Source organism: Apteryx mantelli, chromosome 14, assembly GCF_036417845.1.
Source record: "Apteryx mantelli isolate bAptMan1 chromosome 14, bAptMan1.hap1, whole genome shotgun sequence".
Taxonomy (NCBI): domain Eukaryota; kingdom Metazoa; phylum Chordata; class Aves; order Apterygiformes; family Apterygidae; genus Apteryx; species Apteryx mantelli.
Genome location: NC_089991.1, coordinates 18,042,145 through 18,062,613, shown reverse-complemented (window position 1 = coordinate 18,062,613; position 20,469 = coordinate 18,042,145). Strand labels below are relative to the sequence as shown.

At 46.8% G+C, this 20,469-nt stretch overlaps 1 protein-coding gene across 3 annotated transcripts; it reads right to left on the bottom strand.

Moving 5' to 3' along the window:
• Positions 1-58: 58 nt before the first annotated feature.
• RARS1 (arginyl-tRNA synthetase 1) lies at positions 59-19,632 on the bottom strand. Of its 3 annotated transcripts, none has more exons than XM_067305024.1 (15): positions 19,573-19,632; positions 13,946-14,080; positions 13,232-13,420; positions 8,298-8,409; positions 7,148-7,248; positions 6,645-6,766; positions 6,197-6,317; positions 5,764-5,893; positions 5,314-5,418; positions 4,179-4,357; positions 3,478-3,587; positions 2,449-2,554; positions 1,063-1,235; positions 453-700; positions 59-199 (listed from the first exon to the last, which is right to left on the bottom strand). In XM_067305024.1, exons 1-15 carry the CDS (start codon positions 19,615-19,617, stop codon positions 90-92), a joined length of 1,986 nt encoding a protein of 661 aa, XP_067161125.1. In that variant the 5' UTR covers positions 19,618-19,632; the 3' UTR covers positions 59-89. The 3 variants fall into 3 exon arrangements, with proteins under 3 accessions (XP_067161125.1, XP_013809154.1, XP_013809152.1); XM_013953700.2 differs by lacking the exon at positions 19,573-19,632 and adding an exon at positions 17,659-17,758; XM_013953698.2 differs by lacking the exon at positions 19,573-19,632 and adding an exon at positions 14,657-15,056.
• Between the last annotated feature and the right edge of the window lie 837 nt (positions 19,633-20,469).

Sequence of the window (20,469 nt, the reverse complement as noted above, 5' to 3'; positions counted from 1 at the left end):
TGTGCCCCCCCCCCCCAAAAAAACAAAACACAAAATGAAAACCACACACACACCGCAAGACATTCAGTCACTTTAATAACAGGACGCAGCTACATCCTCTGCACAGGTTTAATGCCCAGGATGTCGAAGCCCTTGGCCATGACAGCAGCGGTGGCCTCGCACAGCAGCAGCCTCCACATGTTCACCTTCACAATCCGCCCTGCAGCAAAACAACACAGGAGATGGAGCCGCAGCTCACAACAGCACCCCTCTCCCCACAGCCGAGCTGGGTGCACCAAGCCCCCTCCCTTCCCCCCAGGCTAGGCAGACTGAGCAGCCCCTGTGGTGCAAAGGTCCTGGTTGCTTGCAGCAAATGGCACAGGCCACCTTCACTGCTCCCACACTGACAGCACTTGCAGGTAGTCTGACAACAGCCTTTCCAGCACGTGTTGCAGCCCTAGGCCAACACTCACCACTCTGCCTGTCCTTCTCCACGCAGTAGCAGTTGTCATAGAACTCAGTGAAGGTTGTGGCCAGCTCGTAGAGGTAGTCACAGAGTGTGTGCAGTAACAGGTCTTCCAGGATCTTCTGCAGGATCTCAGGGAACCTCAGGATACACTTGCCCAGTTTCCACTCCTTCTCATGGTCAAGGATGAGCACCTCCTCCCTGGCTGCCTTCTGCAGCATCTCCTCATCAATATTGGCCAAGCGAGCTATAGCTCTGAAATGACACAAAACACAGTCCATTTGTGACAGTCTCACTGCTGACCCTGGTCCTGTTTCTGGCATTTCAGGGCTAGCACAGACCAACTTTGTCACTTGCCCAGTCCTGGATTACCAGACTACAAGAGAGCAATATGCCCTAGAAGTGATCCTAGAGATACTGCAAAGGAATGGGGAGCAATGTTCTTACTTAAATTTTGCATACATAGCAAAGGGGACTTCTCTTACTACCCCCAAAACAGCACTGACAACTAAGTTGCCCCCCTGCCTCTACATACACACAAAGTGCTCTGCAAAAAAACCCTGCAGACAGTGTCAGAGACCACCTTAAAGCCACTCACAGCACACTCAATCATCTACCTGATCCGTGTGAAGGCGTAGAGCAAATAAGCAGCTGTATTTCCTCGATCATCCAGCATCTTGTCGAAGGAGAATACATAATCATTTAGTCTGTTGTGGGAGAGATCTGCATATTTTATACATCCAAAAGCAACTGATGTCTGGGCAGCTCTCAGCTCTTCCTCGGTGAGGACCTGTTAAAATTTCAAAATGGGAGAGCAGTCAGGAGGACACAAACTGCAGTGCACAGCCTTGGCGACTCAGCGCAGCTCAGAGGAAAGCCCAGGCAGGTAGGGGGCATTTACCCACATGGCACTCAGGCCCCAGCTCACACACATCTTTCTTTACAACAAGGACAGCCAATTCCGTATCTGCCCCTCACTTCTCTTGCATCCAACATGGCACTGCAGCCTGGCCCATGTTAAGGTTGACTCCCACGACTGACGGCCCACAGAACCTCTGTGCTCCACGAGGGGCTATATCTACTGTGCAGGTTTGACACTTACGGTGGGTCCCTGCTTCTTAAAAACTGCACATACATACAACAAACACTTGGCCCCACCACCCTTAGACCACATATTGGACAATCCAAGCACTCACAAAAACTTTCCCTGAAGGAATAGCACCCTCTTAGCATGCTAAAGCACTCTGCACCTGAGTCACACGAGCCCTAGGGAGATTTTTCAAGGTGGTCTTTCTTTTCTCTGCTGGCTCATGTTTAAAATGGAACTTTCAGCCTACGCTGCACAGCACCAAACTGCTGCACCTCCCAGTTCCACTGCCTCCCATAGTGCTTGGACACAGTTTGGTCCTTCCATGCCACTCCATGTTCCACACTGTCCAGGCTGCTTCCAGGCTGTCATGATCCATGACAGACAGAATCTCATTAAGCAAAGGGCTCCCAGCAAAATCAGCCACAGCCTCCAGGGAAAAGGGTGACACCTGATGCCAAAGCCCCCAGCAGATCCCTAGTATCCATCACCAGAAGTGCCAAGTGCTGCAGCAGGACCAGCCACCACTTTATATTCATTCTGCCACCGCCTCCTGAATCTCAGGGAGTCACAGCTGTTTCCACTGCACCAGGGAGACCTGATGGTACCTGCAAGGCCAGCTCCCCTGCCCAGTCTTTCTTTAAAACACTCTGAGGTACGAGCTGGAGGTGAACATACATACTGCCTGCAGCTCACTGTTTCTCACTTCTGCCTACCCAGGGACACGCTTCTTTTCCCAGGATGGCACCTCACCCTAACTGCTCCCAGATAACAACACTGATTCTGTCCACAACCCACAGCATCTCCCGGGCAGTTTGGCAGTGTCCATATTTTCAGCTCACATCCATAATGTGGAAATCACAAGCCTGTGAACAAACCTGGGAAGTTCTTAGGAAAGATAAGCAATTCATCATACCTTGTCCCGTTCCTTGTCTTTCAGCTTGTCCATGGCTCGTTTCAGCCCTTCTTCCAGCAGATCTATAAGACGCACCGTATCCCCTGAACGAGTTTTGAACTTCTTCCTGAAAACACACAGCCAAAATGACCACCTGCATAGAGACGAAACAGTCCCACCCTCCGTCTAGGACTCCACGTGTGCCCAGGCAGCTCCAGGACACTCATCAGAATTCTTGGAGAGATTTCCACTGCTCACACCTCTGGCTTATTAAGAAAAGCCAATGCCCACAAATTCCTTCCTGAAGGAGGAAATCCTTCTTGAAGAAACTGACACTGCTCAGACAGCTACACCTAGCAGAAAGTGTGGAAATCTGTCAAAACACCCACAGTGTGGCCTCAAAAGCTCAAACAGTTGGGAAGACCTGTCTCAGTCCTGCACATTAGGCAGGACACAACACCAGTGCCAGACCCCAGCTCAGCAATTCATCTTTACTCTTACAGCAAACCCACTCAGTCTGCAACTGCATGTAACTAACAGTTAGTTACAGAGTGCACTGGTTTAACCGCACCTTCACAGATGCATACGAGTATGTATCTGGAGTATGAAGGAGTACGAAGGGCCTGACCTGCAGACCAGGACACAGAGGTTCTTTTCCCAGTTTTCACTGCACCTGCCATGAGGCAGGTAGAAAATAAAGGCAATTGCAGCCTTCAGCCTCCCCATCTCCCACTATTCCCACCAGCTTCCCTCTGCACTTGGACCAGCCATTCCCACTGGCAACTTAGGTCCCCTTCCCAGCTGCCAGGTAGCAGAGGTCAGGCCGAGGAGGGAGCCTCACTACAGCACCAGTGACTATGGCATCAAAGGACCATGATGTGTGCTCACAGTTACAAATAACAGCATGGGATGCGGGGGGTTTTTTTGGTTTTTTTTGGCAAGCTACATACATACTTTTCAACAAACAGGGAAAAGCAAGTCCTCTGCATTCACTCAAACATCCTCTTTGGAGCAGATACAGAGAAAAACTTCATTCAAAGACAGACTTACTTGTCCTCTCCCAGCACCACTCCGAATGCGGCATGGGCCACTCTGGTCACTTTGGGATCGTACCAGCCGATCATCTGTCCAGCTGCAAACACTGTTTGCAAATGCACCGACTGCAAGAAATAAATTCAACCAGTTCTCAACCCACTCTTTCAGGTACAGTTTTCTTCCTAAATGTCTCCTGCACCCACACCAAGATCACAAAGGACAAGGCAAACATTCCTAAGGCTCACATTGATTTCAGCCTTATCTATCTCCTTCACAGTGAAACTTGAAATCATTTTAGCTCTCCACAGACAACTTCCACTTGGGAAAGCTCAACTTTGTTCAAAGACCTTTCCCGAGCAACCATAAATTCCCACCACCGCTCAGATACGGTGCTGACAACCCCATGGCCCTTGCATTTCCTCAGGTGAAGAGAGACCTAAGTATAAACAGTACAAATCTCATTTCAAGATTAATCTGCTGAGATTCAGGCATCACTCACTTCCTGGTGACAAGGTCTCCCTAATCATTTGGTTCTACATGCTCTCCATGGAGATCACCAGTCACCAAACTAGGCTCGCAGTTACAGCAGTAAGGGTAAGAGCCAATACAACAGGCTGAAAACCCCTACAGTGTTCCACCTACGTTACTCTTGCACCCCTCATTTAACACACCTGATGATCTGCAGCAGCAGTGACAGCCGAGGTTGACATACTCACCTGGCCGCTATCGACAACATAAATTATAATGTCAGCCTTCTCCTCATACAGCCTGTGTCTAAGAGCGGCTAAGTCGGATGTGTCGTATGTGTAGCCTCCATCTGATTTCATGATTGTCAAGGGGACTGAGCAACCTGGGACAAACACGATCTTCCTCCCATCATCCACCTGGACAAATCCTAGAAAAGCAATGGAATAAATTCCCTGTCATATTGCATGGGGAGAGTTTGTGGGACAGGACAGGCAGAAACATTTCCCTTCCTAGATGCTACCAGAAAGAAAAGGCCATGCACTCACATTCCAAATAATTAACAGATCAAAGTATGAAAAAAATAAAAATAAATAAAAGAGAACCTCCCTCTAGTCAGCTCACATTCTGCACTGCACTTTCAGAACTCAGACTACACACAGGCAAGCAGATTTGGCCTTACCAAAAGAGACCTAATCAGATTTAAAACCTCATGTCACTGGCATCCAGATCCACAGCCACAAAAACAGCATCACAAAGTGGGGCACTAAAGGCAACAGAAACTCTAAGGAAATGAGTACTATCAAAAGAGACATCGGAGATATAACTAGTCAGAAGACAACAGATGACAAGAGTCAAAGTAGTCACTGACTGCATATCCAGACAGGAACGCATAAACCCAGAGACTCCATATGGCCCATTTGGCTTCTTGCCAGTCTCAAAGTCAACATGATCCTAAAATGCCATGGTCCTCACAGACACTTCTCAGATGCAAGCTCTCTTTTCGTGATGTGACTAGGCAGGAAGCAGCCAAAGCTTATTACAGTAGTTGCAACAGTAAGACTAGGAAGTCTGTCATGTATCTCTCCTTGATTATTTTTTGAGGCTAGAATAAATTCCAGTAGCACCTCATGCTATTTCCTACAAATATCACACGAAAAGATTAAAGCTTTCTGGAATGATCCATACAAGAATCAGTTCTGCCAAAGCCTCTCCAGGAGGAACTCTGCAAAAGATCCACTCAGGAAACGTGGCTGAGAAAAAGAGCAAGTGTGGGGAACATGCCGCTCGGAAAACATCAATCGTAAGCCTTGCCGAACAGGAGCGAGGTTACCTTGCTCATCCTGACAAGTGCAGAATCTCTGATTCCAAGATGGAAAGCCTCACCTTTGTCTTCAAATTCTTGCACAACATCTTTCATCATTTCCTGGTAGTATGATTCTCCTCTCTCTGTGAGTGCAATGTCCAAGCAGTTGTAGATTTTCTGAAACTCTTGAGGAGGGAAACAGAATAAAATACTTTCATTAAATGCATGCAGTGGGAATTAGCGACATTTATTTACTGATGGGCACAGCAAGTCCTTGAAGATAAAAAAACTGTCTCTTGGTCAAGCTATCAGAGTAGGCTCAGACTAGGACTTGGGAGACAAAAGATTTAGCTGTTCTCTCTTCAGAGAGCCCAATGCTTTGGTTGTATCATCACCTTCTTATTTTAAGCTTCTCATAGAAGTGTGGCAGTGATTTCTTTTAAAAAATGGAGGAAGGACTCATACGCAAAGTGAGGAAAACCATACCGTTCTATTGCCGAGACAAGTGTATCTGTATCTGGCAAACTCACCTTTCCGAGACACGTCACATATCAGGTTCCATGCTTTAATGAAGTCTGGGTTCTTGCTCTGCAGCATCACCACACACTGGTAGGCACGCTTCTTAAATTCCTCCTCTGTGTCAAATCTCCTCTTGGATTCCTATGGTGAAACACACTACATGAAAAAAGCACCTGCTTCTGTCTAAAACACAAATATTCATAACAGACTCAAATCATTCTTGTCTCAAATGATAGAGATGCAGCACGCTTACAAAGTCCTTAAACATGCCCCAAACTCAAGACAAGATTCAGCAATTCTTTACCTATTAGCAGGTAATTACCATAATCTGTTAACAGTGATTCACTTTGTTTATTTCTCCAAAACTACATTGCAAATTTACAAAGACCCTCAATCTGCTTTTCAGATGTCAACATAAATATCACACTTATTTGCTAAAAATACCTTGTAGAAAGCTTGGAGATCCCCGATGGGAGGAGAAACGGTCAAGTAATCTGGAAATTTGTCTTGGAGGTGAGCAATGAGCATTCCAAACTGGGTGCCCCAATCTCCTAAATGGTTTAACCTTGAAGCCATTAAAAAGGAAAATAATGTTTTCTCAAATATATATTTTAAAATACAGATATTTTAATACATATATTTTAAAAGAAGAAACACACCTAATATCAGAAGCCAAAAACAGGCAAAAGCCCCTGATTTCAATGCAATGAGGCTGTCACCCTTTGTGGTTCCTCACCTTGCTACACTTGCTCAGCTTGCTATCTTAATCCTACTATCAAGGATTATTTGTTATGTGTTTATAAAAAAAAGACCAATATAGACCAAAGCATACAGATAGGTACTGCAGAAATTTAGCCAGACAAGCCCTCCCCACCCAAATGCAGACTCTCACCTCAAAACATCGTAACCTGCAAACTCGAACAGGCGGCACATACTGTCTCCAATGATGGTAGACCGCAGGTGACCAACGTGCATCTCCTTTGCAATGTTAGGGGAAGAGAAATCCACCACCACCTTAGACACAGCGACAAAGGAAAAAATGAATAAAAGACAAAGACCATTACTGCATCCCATGTGTTCAGTGTGGTTTCTGCGGGTGGTGGGGAGGCCCCCTCTGCTGACCCGCAGGGCCCTGTGCTGCCAGCAGCCCACAGCAGCAGAGAGGCAGGGATTGTTCCCACACTGACACTCCCAGACCAGCCCTCAGCACGACACGCTGCCCCCGGGAGCCCCCGGCCCTAGCTTGCATCCATCTCATCCACTGTAACAACCAGCCGGCGTGCCCACCCGCCTACTCAACATATCCCCTCACGGGGCAATTTCAAAACTAGCAGCAGTCCAGCACGTGCGACCCATGTGTGAGCAGGATGCCTACATGCAAAGGTACTGCCATACCTTTTTCCTTTTGCCAACAGCTGGTGGTTGGACTCCATTCACCAGTAAATTGCTCAGCTGCTTTGATACAAAATCTTTCCTCAAGTGGACATTGATAAAACCTTCAGAAGAGAAAACCAGCAATGAGCACTAGGGCTGCAAAAGTGCCTCAGACCACTTTTTTTTCTCCTGTTCCCTTGGATCTCTGTTTCCTTGCATCAAGGACAAGAGCATATGAAGTTAGCTTGACATGACAGAAACATTTTCAGCAACAGGACAACAAAGCTGTCACTAAAATACAGTTTCTATTTGCAGATTATGGCCTGTTTCACACAACTATAGCTTTCACTGCAAGAGTCAGATTCGGCAAGCTAGACCATTGACATGACTTCTTTTTGCACACTGCCACTCAAAGATGATTTTGTAAAAACATTTTTTAAGAGAAAATAAATAATATTGCCAAGGTTTGCAGAATATAGTCCTTGGACAGGTATAAGGACAACAAACACTTCTGTCTCCCTTTTTTTTAAATCAGCATCCTAAAATACACAGTCGTTCCTGGAAAAATCCCTGCTTGTGGAACAACACTGCTTTAGTTTTCCTGTTCTGCAGAACTAAGGAACGAGCCTCTGCCCAAGCACCCTGAAAGGCTGCACCGCGTGATTTCTGCGTTTATGCCGCAGCCCTAAGGAACACAAGCCCTCTTACTTCTTCCTGGGTCACAGGGACACGGGAGATGCAGCAATTACTAACCTCCACCACCCCCTGTCAGCGCTGAGGGGGCAAGGCCTCCTCGCCGGGCAAGCAACAGCAAACGCACCAGGCCTCAGCCAAAAGGGCATACCGACTTCTGCAGCAAATTCACCAGATATTCGTCACTGATACCTGAAGGGCCAAAGCTGATCACTTGAGGATAAGCAGAATGTTTTCTAACTAGAGGGGCCAGGATTGCACCTGTCAATACTAAAACAAACTAAGGTAGATTTTCTGCTGCTGCCCAAGTCTGAAGGCTATAAACCTCATCCAGACAGAGAAAGCTAAATCACCCCGAAACTCTAGTTTTATTTCACAGAACAGTCAAACTCAACTCAGCTTCCCTGATAACCACCCAGTATAAAATTGCCATGTCAGCTTTAAAACATACAAGGGGCATAACATGAAACTATCATACCAGGACCGGCGATTTCAACCTTCTCGATGCATTCGTTGGCAGGAATATTTTTCGAAATTTTCTCAGCGATTTCTCTTGGACTAACCTTCTGTTCCGTGGTTTTGAGCAGTATCTGAAACACAGCAAGAGGGTCCATGAAAATCTGATCTTGCAAAACCTTCCATAGAATGAAACAGAAAGCATAGATCCTACTGCCTTATATATCCTCATGATTCTGTAGCTCAGTAATACAGACACACACAGAGAAAATCCCCTCTAACAGATTTTGCAGATTACATTAGCTCTTTCTATGCATAAATCTAACTAGACTAACATGTTCACTCCCTCACACTATGGGCAACTAAAGGCTAGTCCCAAATGTAAAAAACTTGTCAGGCTGTTTTTCAAGACGTGTCAAGCGCTTGGCAAATCTGGATTTCTTTAAGCTAGTAAAAAGGGACAAACCCTTCAAAACCACTGCAGCTACCACAGTCCTTAGCACTGCTTCAAAATCTTGTTCATCAGTCCTACATGTATCCTCAGTTCTGCCAAGCTTCACTTCTGAAAATTTTAAACTGCACCGACAGTAGGTGCCGAATGGGCTTTCATAGCAAGTTTGCTAATTCATGATTTAAAGCAACCAAAGCAAACCTCCTTCAATCCCACCTTAGACTCAAACTTAAAAAAATAATCAACAACCTGAACTGCCAAAGATGACCTTAACACTGCCCACTTTTCTTTAAAACGCATCAGAACAACTGCCTGTGCAGTAGCTCGCCTTCTCCCTCCAGGCACAAATGGCCTCCTGCGAGAAACTGCAACAGTACGATACAAGCTCACACCCTAGGTTACCCCGCAATTTATCTGTCCATTCCAGAAGCATCTTTTCACATAGCTTTTTGCAATTCTTAAAAAAGCAGCCTTTAGAATGACCACAAATTGTCCACAAACACCTACAATTCTGTGAGCCAGCCCAACCTCTCCCTTGTAAAACACTCCATTCACACTGTATAAAATCTGCCAGAACAATGTGTTTCTGAACACATTTTTTAAGAGAATTCTTAAAATTTTCCTTTCTTGCTGCGACATGTTTGGAAATGATCTACCACCTCAGTGCCGTGAGGGCCACAAAGAGCACGCCGCTCTTTGTCAGGTCACAATTTACAGTCGCTACTGGCTTGTGGTCTGCTGCAAAATGGGACTTTACACACGTTTCGGTTTCATGCTTAACCTGCCACATATTTGATCACAACAGGATCCTTACAGGCAGGTAAAGGCCTGGAAAGGGGAAGAAAAGAACACCTCTAGCAATCACCTTCAATGCTACTCAAAGTGCAAGCTGTAGGAAAAATAAATGCAACACCAGATTACAGGCAATGTTATCTGAATCATTCCAAAAACAGGCACCGCACTGCTATTACTCTAAGGAGCAAGGGTTGTTCCTGGCTCAAACCCCAGGCATTAATACGCTAACGAACTTGCAGGAAAACAATATGCATTTGTGAGGGCTGTTTCCACATCGGTGCGTTGAACGGAGAGGTTGCCGCCTGGCACGTATCAGCGCTGCCCGGGAGTCAGGGCACTTCCTGCTCCTCTCGCAGTCGGGGTGACCAGTGCTCCAGCTCTGCGCAGGCCCGGGACTTCCTGGGGGAGCAAGGCTGAAGGGGAGACGCGCCATGGTGAAGTCCCTAAAACTGAGGTACACAAGCAGCTGCTCTCAGAAATGGCCGCATGGCATCCCCTGGCTCTGCTGCATGATTACGCTGTGAGCGTGCTACACGTGTGAATATTCCCAAGCTCAGGCCCGGCTTCCAGCGTCTACCTTTCTGGGAACAAACTCTACAGCCCAGCCCGTTCTAGGAACCTTTATCCGTCGGTACTGCTGACAATCCAGAACAAGAAACCCTGCCTCAAAGGCCCTCAAACACAGGGGACTTTGGACACTGAGTTATGCAAACAGTGTTGACATTGAGAAGCCAGGATGGCTCAAGAATCCTAACAGCAACTTAATTGGGGTAAAACAGCGGTCAAAAAAAAAGGCAAAACTCTGAAAGCTTGTGTCAGTGCAGTCACCCAGGGAGTTCCTCTGGCTGGAGCCCAGGCACAGTATGCTAATGAGACCGAAGGAAGACGGCACGTATTTGTGAGGGCTGTTTCTGCCTTGGTGCTTCAGACCAGGAGCCTGCTGGCTGGCACGTACTGATGCTGCCCCGGAGTCACACTCACTGCGCAGGACAATGCACAGCAGCCACAGATAGCCACCTGGGGTGAGGAGAACTTCACGTATTGCATGCAAGTCCGATGTCACAATTCACAGTCTAATCCATCAATGGAAGGGAATTAATGACAGACTACTTAGAAGTTCCTTCTGTTGAGATTGCAGGTTACAAAATAAAAGATCTATGACTACAAAAAGTCTGTTTATTCACTCGAAGGTATCAATATATTGAAATTTCAGATGCTTTCACACCTACACTAGAATTTGCTATCTTCTCCCTCTCCCTTGCCCAGAGCCTGGTTTCACTTCAACACAGTCCCACCCCACTGAGCAACTCCCAGTCTATCTGGGTCCTCTCTGGCCAAAGATCTTCCAGACAGGAGCAATGCCGTAACTTTCAAAATAATCCTGTCGATACTAGCTAGATTAACAAAAACTCCCTCTTTTGCACACACTTTGCAGGTGTTCTGTAAAGTGGAGCCCTTGTTACATTTGCCTGAGAACTTCCAAGATGGCAGAAAGCAATATTTTGCTTTTTAGCTTTAAGCACTTCGTTCCAACCTGAATTTATATAAACCCTCACATGCCTTCATTAGATTGCTTTCTTTCAGCTGCTGGCTAAAACACCTTTAAAATTCAGGCTATTCTTACAGGGCCAGAAATGACCCTGACAACAAGCCAAATGACACTCACACTCAACAAACGTGTGTGGGCTAGAAGACTAAACTACAGTTTCCAAAAGGCTGCAAGATGACTTTATGCATCCTCTTGCTTCAGAACAAACCTCTCTGCTGGACTCACCTCAAGCTAATGCTTGCTTTTGTTGGTGCCAGCCTGGAGCTCTTACTGGCATCCCATCCGTAACTCAGCTTCTGTGCGTCCAAACTACTGCCACCCACAATTCAGTGCTGCTTTTGGCCCCAGCCAGCCAGCCTTTCTGGGGCCACAGACTGAAATTAAAACATTACTTAAATTTGCAATAATTAATAACCCATGTAATTCACAGAGAGTGCAGTATAAATCCATCTAGCACCAACTGTCCTCAGCTCCCTTCTCATATTCCTTTACACATTCCCAGAAAGATGAGCTACTCTGTAGAAAGAAGAGCTTACAAAAAGTATTCAGAAATACAGGGGCAACTCATGACTCCTGCTGACTCCCCCAGAATGCTTAGCATGAGTATCAACACAGCAAAGTTTTAATTCTGTCCAATTTTAGGCATCTGGTACAGATGTTCTGTATCACATACTGGAGAAATCCACTTTGTGCCTACATAAGGAATATTTAAGGTTACTCAGCTCCTCAACTTGCCTACTGTTATTCCCTTTATAGACAGCTGGCTACTGGAGAGGGCCTGGATATCCCTGATAAAGCAAACACAGATTCTCAGAGTGGCTGCCCAATCTGGGACCCCGGGTCAGGTCCGAAGCTAAGAACCGGAGCAGTATGCCATCACAGGCCCTTCACTTCCTCCCATCCGCAAGCGCTCTCACTGAGTTTCAGGGCCACTAGCTCCTATCCCTTCCTTCACCAACACCCAAAACCTTCAATTTTTCCTGTGTCATCAACATACTCATAGATGGCATATTAAAGCCAGCATTTTTGGACTGCTACTTTAAATAAAGTACATTTGAACACGAGAAAGTATGGCCCAGTTCTAGTAATAGTTATCTGACGCTTAACAGTTACCGTTAAAAACTTTCAAGCTATAGAGAGGATCCAGGGATGGAGAAACAGCACTTCCTCCAAAAAATGGGAAGGAACTTCAAATATTTGGCTACTAAAACATTTCTAAAATGCAAATCTGTGTCTTGTAGCAGAGAGGTACTTGTAGGTTTGTTACCTCACAACAAAATGAACGTGTTTCTTGACTACTGCTCAGTTGAAAGTAAATATAGATGCCTGCCAAGCACAGAGGTGGGGGAGGCCTGCGCAGATTCCCCCCAGCCTCATCATACGCCTGGACAGCCACAGTCGATAAGATAGGAAAATAAGCATAAACAGCATGTGAGCAGATGTGTAGGGACCTGCACCCCTCCCAGGTGCGCACAGGGGAACACCCGGGCGGGTTTCTCTCTGGCACGTGCGTTGGCGGGTGGTCGGAAGCAGCACCGGTACACACACAGCTGAAGCAGCCACGTCTCCCACAGGAGGTGCGTGCAAGGAGCAGAACTCGCACTCCCAGAAAAGGGCTGTGTGTTCGTAACCCGCCTGTCCCGTGAGAAGGGGGGTGCACGTAACTGTGTGAATGTGTGTGGGGGGGTGCATTATAACTTCTTGCATTATAAAAGAGCATTTAGAGATAGGCGGGTGTTTGTTAACCTTTTGTAAATGTCTAGTATTCATGGTTTATCTATCATATTGCTGATATTGGTCCCAAGCACATAGTTCACTAATTGCCAGCTAATTACATGTCATTAGTACATCAATACAGCCCTTAGATCCTGATTTGATTTAAACCACGTGAACTGAGTAGTTTTTCTCTATGAAACACAGGTAGCTCAGACACTCTCTCTCCTCTCTCATGCCAGTCATCTAAACAGAGGTTTAAAGGCCTACTCTTTAAAGACCAGCACTTCCAAAAATGCCATAAACACTCGATGCATTCTCACCCCTGAGGTCCACAACAGGCCCACGCTGGTCCAGTTTTGTACCTCTCACAGTGCTATCTATCGCTGAGCTTCCAACAGACAACATGCCCATCTTTTCTTCTCTTTGGAAGATCTTTCAGATTTACCTGTGTTATGCCCATGGCACTGTTACACTGGTAATCCCCAAATTTGGGCTGCTGACTTGGTGTCACCACTAGTGGAGGGTTTTCTAAATCTGGGTAGGCAGCCTGAATGGCAGCTCCAAAGATCTCTTGAAGACAGCTGTTGATGTTGATCATGCTTTTCACTGGTTTACTTCTTTCCTCTTGAAGGCTCTGAAAAAATACCAAAATCCAGAAGGCTCAATTCACAGGATTTCAGGAGCAGCTACATCCCACTTCTTCCCATGGTTGCCTGGCAAAGCACAGTTAACAGACTTGGCTGACACCTCTAAGCACAGCAGCAATATATACAACATTAAAATCACGCGACTCAAGTGCTGCCTCCCCCTTTGAATCTTGCAGCACAAATACTTTCCCCGAACGCAGGGCTGCACTGCTTTCACACCTTTGTCAGTCGTCCCGTGAGAGACCTCAGCTGGTCTATCCGTAACGGGAGTGCCCTGTTACATGGCTGTCCAAGACATGCCAGGGTGGGCTTATTAACCGACCGAGATTTTTCACAAGGAAACTTTCTGTTTAATGAACCACAAAACATCCAATGTACATCTACAATTAAAGCGTTAGAATGCAGAATGAGCATGCTGTCACACATCACAAGCTGTAACAAAATGGCATCATCTACCTTGTCTCAGTGTGGACAAAAACACATGCTACAGCAGTAATTCTTCATTCCCTTACCTTTCGAAGAAAGTTTAACCGATATTTAAGTTTTGCGTTTTCGTCTCGTAATCCTTCCAAACTCGGGGAGACTCCCAAGCACCCAAAGTTCTTCAGGCGCTCAATTTCTGCAGTTAAGCACTTAATTTCGTTTTCCTGAAAAACAAATCAGATTGAAACACAACAGTTCTTGGAGAGGGGGAACAGAGGGTGAGAGGCTGAGATTTCTTGTACAGGTCTAGTTTTGCCCCATAAATGTGATAGCAACAACACATAAGGTGAATAATTCCAAACAATTAATGATTAATGGTGGTTTCTATCCACAACAAAGATAGGAATTCTAAAACATTCTTTAAAAAATGTCAGTGAGATAACATGGCTTGATCTCAAGAGAGTTGTGTGAGACAGACAACAGGCTGGGCTAATAAAATACATTCCCCAAATAAATGTTTTCTCATGTTTCTTTTTCATCTCATAAAAAAGTCTAGTAGTATAATCTGGAATTCCTTGAAGGCTCTTTAGGGCTTCACCCAGTTTCGTCATCTCAAAAGCGAGGTCACACTTTCTCTTCCAAAGGATGAAACCACAATCACTTACACAATCCCAGCAAGCTCAAATGCCAACTAGAGACCGAAATGCCAGAAAGTGCAGTGCGTTGCTTCAAAGGGGTGTGGGGCCACCTCTGCAGCACGCACTTGCTTCCACCTAGTCACCCAACCTTTCCTTCCTTACCTGCAGCGTGGCTTCTCTCTTAAAACTGACACAAGGCATTCAGGAGAATTGTGGAATTTCAGGTGGACTTCTACACTCCCAATAAATTTCAGCATTTAGCTGTCCCTCAGATTTGCATCCTCCATCCTCTCGACAGCCAAAGAATTTCTACTCAGCACAGCTAGAGCAAACAGAGATTCCCCTCACCCCTCGAGGCTTCGCAGCCTGGGACACACGCAAGTATGTTTCAACAAGCAGTTTGAGCCCAACAGTTAGATGCTGCTGCAAGAAGCAGCAAATTTTCTCACCCAATTCCCTAAGGAAACCAGGTATCTGAGACTTCATCTCTGTTGTCTGTCTCTTTTCCTCCCCCGTAATAGGTTTTGTGTCCGTCAGCCACACTCCTTCAAATCTGACAGACAAGTAGAAGTCTGAAAGCTATTGAAAATTTAAGCAAACCACTGACTCTGTGGAGCAATGGCGGCCAGCAGGCCTTCCCCAGCCTGACTTGCCAGCCTCTCATCGACTCATCCAGCCTCTTGTCTACCAAAACTCTCGCAGCAGGAGGCAGCTCAGGCTACTATGGCAGATAAAAAAGGCCACCAAAGCTTATCAGAGAAGGACTCATTTATTTTGTTGCTCCTGAAACAATTAGAGTATTTAATTAAGGAAAAACATTTGGGCCCTCACACTTTCTGGCCTTGTATTTTCACCTGAACAACAGCTCCTGTGAATGCCAGTAAAACTAACTGTAGATGCCCAAAGAACACAAGCTGGGCCATAACAATCTTAAGATTGGCCTGTGTATGGAACATGTTGAAAATCAGTACTTTTGAGGTCATTCTTCACTTGCACTTGAGCTTCAATGCTTCCATGGCACTTCTACAACCTCAAAGTCTCCTCTGCTACAGGAGAACAGGATGCTTCCTGCAGCTTCAGATGTGAAGAAGCAGGATTTTGAGAAGAAAGAACTTCATCAAAACCTCTCTGTATTAGCATTTATCCACCTAAAATCATTCAATAGCACAGCAAAAATTCAAAAAAACTCACTTCAAACAGTCCACCACAGCTTCTCCTTTTCTATTCTATTACTTTTTCTTTTCTTAACGCAAGGCAGACACCCCCCAAAAATAAAAGACTGGTTTTCTCTCTCATATATACACACACTCCCCCCCCACTTAACCAACACAAAAATGTATTTTTCTTACTCTTTAACTTTTTCTACTTGCCTGACCAAGTAGCATTTCATGTAGCTTACAGACCCATTTGAAAAAATTTCAGACTGAACTTCAAATTTCAAATAGTGCAAGAGAGATCTCATTGCCTTATTTTACAGGTGTTTCACTGTAAATTTAAGCAAGCACTATTGCAACAAACTGGTTTAAAGGAATATTAGAGCAGTGGCACAGATAAATCAACTTACCAAAAGAAAAAAAAACACTCCCACAGAATGTGCATGGAAAGAAAAGCACAAAGATATGTTCTTTTCTTATCACCACATTATCTATAAATTCTGTATCCACACAGTATTACCTGCTCTCTAGCAAAGCCAACAGCTCAAGGACAGGTTAGCTAGTCAGACGCCTAGGAGAGTTTTGCATAATGATAAACATGACTGGATCCAGATATTTGCTTCCTGCTTTTGGAACTAACATCACTACGCACCCTAGCCAACGAGCGGGTCACTCCTGTTCCTCCTGCTGTAAAGGATTCCCCCCGAGCTATGGCCACTGAGATATTTCAGTACCATCGGCAGTCTTGTCAGAACAGAAATTCATTCCCGATTGTCCTACATAATCAAAAATATCTCTGGTCACCCAAGGTAAGATTTGCAGAAAACAACATACCCAGTGTCCTACTGGAGTTCCTTTCCATATTGCTACACTACACTACAAGAGAGGATGAAGACAGAAGTTTATCCGCATGTGCAGCTAGAACCTAGACCTCGAGGGCTCTCAGGAATCTCTGACCCATCGGGGCACATACCTGGCCCAAACAGCATTTCCCACACCAAGTAAAGGTGACAACTCATCTCCTAATTGCTTGGATTTGGCCAGGAGGAAAAAAACCCTAATACATTGACACAATTCACTAAGTCCCATGTACTTCTTTCTCATGACTGCACAGAAGCAGGAATTTTACAGCACAAACATCGCCTGTAGTTACGAGGGATTCAGGCTGGCCCCATTTTGGAATTGACCAAGTCCAAGTGTCAGCCCACACTGCCACGTTTTCCCATCTTGTTTTCTGCTCCTCCTCTTCACAAAGTTTTGGCAGCTTTATGCTACTTGAGTGTGAACTGAGAGCAAAAGGTTTCATCACACAGCAGTCTAGCTGGCTACCCGAATATTGCTGCTGCCGTTTAAGTCTCCCTTCTTGTGCTCATCAGCAGCTAACATAGATAATGAACTAAATTTTTCCTTCAAAACCACTCGGCAGAGAAAGCTTCTCTCAAACTCAGCAATGATTACTTTGTGTTCCAGAATCGACGGGGTTAAGGTCACAGCAGTTGGGCTAGGACAGCCACAGGGCAGAGTATAGCTAACTGCTCCAAAACGGCAACCAGAAGAGCTTCCCAGTAAGTACCTCATAGGCTAGTGGAGAGGATAACATCACTCAGGGTGCCCCATCCCATATTCATGAGCAGGGTCCACATGGATAAAGGTCATTTAGACACTCACATGTTAGAAACACCCCTTGTCACAGGAGTTACTATGTTTATCCTGTGATAAACCTAATTTCTAGCAAATCACCTACAAACACTGGGTAGTATTAAAGGGGTGTTATAAATTCTTCCTTCTTTCTGAAAACCAAACATTAGATTAGTTCCTTTCTCAGGGTACCAACCAAGTGAGGGAGGGAGACAAGGCCATTACATCTCTGATCTGCAAAATATGACTGAGAAAAGGAAGGACAAAGCTGCTGACTTCATTGCTGTTCAGGGAATAAAACTTCACCCCCTAGATTACTCTACCTACTCTACAGCCCTGAACATATCACAACTTGTCAATAAAGGGTCATACCTGATGACCACCTCATGAGAAGCTGCGGGAATTATATGAAGTCAGGCTGACATCTCCAAGGGCTCTTTGGTCAGCTGAGTACTAGAAATCTTCCCCTCACCTGTGAATACAAAAAAACTATAGCTTTTTCGAGACCAAAATCATCCTTACAGTTTCTGTTAGCACACAAAAACGTCTTCCAAACACCCTACCAAATTAACGTGGAATGTATATCTCTGGGAAAATAGCTTTCCTCCATCACATTAAGAAAATGAGAAAGAGAGAGAGAAAACGGCCTGAGAAAGTCTGGCAAAGGGGTCAGGACACCTCTCTCACGTCCCTTCCTCCTTGCCCCCTGCACAGTTCTACCTCCTCCTTCTCCTGCTCGTCCGACCCTTTGCTGAGCCGGCTCAGTGCAGTAACCTGGCACACGTTTTTTTTTCTTGGTTGGGTGATTTTCCCACAGGACTAATGATTCCAGCTGGCTCACAAAGGGCTCTGGAGAGCTGGAGCCGGGAGAGGGTAGGCAGACAGTACACACGTGTCTAGGAGCGAGGCGTCAGACACTTCAGTAATTCCACACGACCTCCTACGAGCCTCCTAGAGTTAGAGCTGATTGCTGCCTCTGTTGTTCTGCTGCACACACAGCAACTGGAAATTGAGTATTGACTAAAGACCAGATAGTAGCAGCAAAGGGGGAGCACACCTGGGCAGAATAATACCTTAGATGCCCTTCCTCTCCCAGCAGCTACAAAGGAGAAATACAGAAAAAAAGGCAAAAAGAAGTTGCAGAAATTCAGTAGTCAGATTTGTTATCTCAGTATTTCATGGCAGCGCTTATCTTATATTTGAATTGCGATTTGAAAACATGCTAAAAAGTTACTTAACAACACGCATCTACAGAAGGCAAAAAAACCCACAGGCCAAATGTTGGGAGAGCTCTCAGTAATGAGCTCTTAGGGCAATATATGAGAAGCTAGCCTATATGAAAGACTCCAAGTTTTCATGAAGCTGCCTGTGTCCTCTTATCACCATCGGTTATTGGTTAGGGTAGGCCGGGAAGTCTGAAGGTTTTCTTATTGCAGAAAAGGGAAAGGCTTGTCGCCATCTTTCCTCCCAACCCAAAGCACCTTATGGTTGCAATAACCCTGTACTAGAAAGTGCAAGCTACTATTAATACAACTACTTTCTAAGAGATCACCCGCAAGAGCTTCCCTCTGCCCTGCTCTCCCACTTGCACCCCGCGGCTGTGCTGCTGCCACCGCGAGCACCTCGACTTTGGCCTTTTGCTGCAGCCCAGCACTTCCGCCTGGCAGCAACCCGGTTTCTTTAAGGCTGCTGCTACAAGCAACAGCACAGAAAATCGGGAAGAATTAGGAAGACAGCACACCACCTATCACATCTGAAATCACCCTTTGGTACTTCTGCTGGAAAGGTTTCACAGAAATTCCTCTCGAACTCTTGCTTTCACCGCACAGAGATCACCCACCCGACCTGATGGCACAGGGATCTGGTGAGGGAGTGTTTCTGCTGTATTTATTGTCTCAGTTTAAGGAAAAAAACATATATGAGGAACAAGCCGACGCCTGTCTGCTTTTTTAATTCTTTCGGTATTGAAAACCCCTTCATCCCTTTTGCTTTCTGAAGGATCTTTCCCCGTTTCGCACAGGTCACGAGTCCACGCACAGCCCCCACGCGGCGCGGGGAGCTCCACGGCAGGTCTCGAGGGCTCCTGCTACAGGACGTTAAGCGACTCTCTTCCCCCAAGCGCCGTTTGCCCGTACTGCTTTGTTACGCGCAGAGCACTCGGGGCTCCCTCACCGCCTCCGCTGACCGGGGCATTCAACGTGCGCCGCGGCAGCCCCCCCGCCCCCCCGGGACCGGGACCGGCCCCGGGACCCGCCCGAGCGCCCCCCCCCCCCGGCGAGGCCTGACCTGCCGCGCGAGCCGGGCGGCCGCCTGCGCCACGCGCGCCTCCATCCTCCCCACCACCCCGCCCACCGGAACCGGAACCGCGCGGCGGAGCGGAAGCCGGGCGGCGGGAGCGGCGCGCAGCGCCCCCCGGCGGCGGGGCGGCCTCGGCCATTACGACGTCACCGCGGCCGTTAGCGGGGAGCGCGGCGGGGGGGGGGGAGCCGCCACCCCCCCCCGCCCGCCCAGCGCCGTCGCCGGTGCAGGCCGAGGGGTTACGGGAAAACGGACACCCGGGCGCCCCAGGCAAGGCGGGAGGGGGGAAATTACGGGTCAGCTGGCTCTTCTGCAAGCACGCGCAAAATAACGTTCGTCTGTAACACAAGCAGACAGGGAGCAGGGGAGTTATTGCCTGGCTCTTTTAGCAAAACCTGCATTCAAAACAGCGCAAAAATCTAGGAGCACCCACATTACTCCGGACTATAAGACCCACTGGCTGCCTCACAAAAATACTCTGAAATTCCTTTTAAAAGGTAAGACACATACTTCCAGCTGGTGACTCAGGAACAAGTCAGCCGCCAGCTGATGAGAAGATTCACACGAGACGAAACAAAGTGAGGAGAAGGTAGATTTGTCCAGAAAGGTCACTTTATTGGAAAAACCCTCCACGGGACTCGCGCTCCCCGCAGCCCTCCTCCCACCGCAGTGGTTTCAACGGGCTCCCCCAGTTACACCGACAGGCACCGGCTGCAGGACAAGCGGCAGAAGTGCCCGAAGCGCCCCGAACTCCGCACCCAAACTGATGGCCGGGCAGGAAAGCAGTGCTTCCCGGCTCAGCCCCGGGGAACCACAGCGGGCTGCCCGCGCCCCCACGCCTTGTGCCGACCGCGCCACACCACTGCGGCACAACGTCACGGAAGG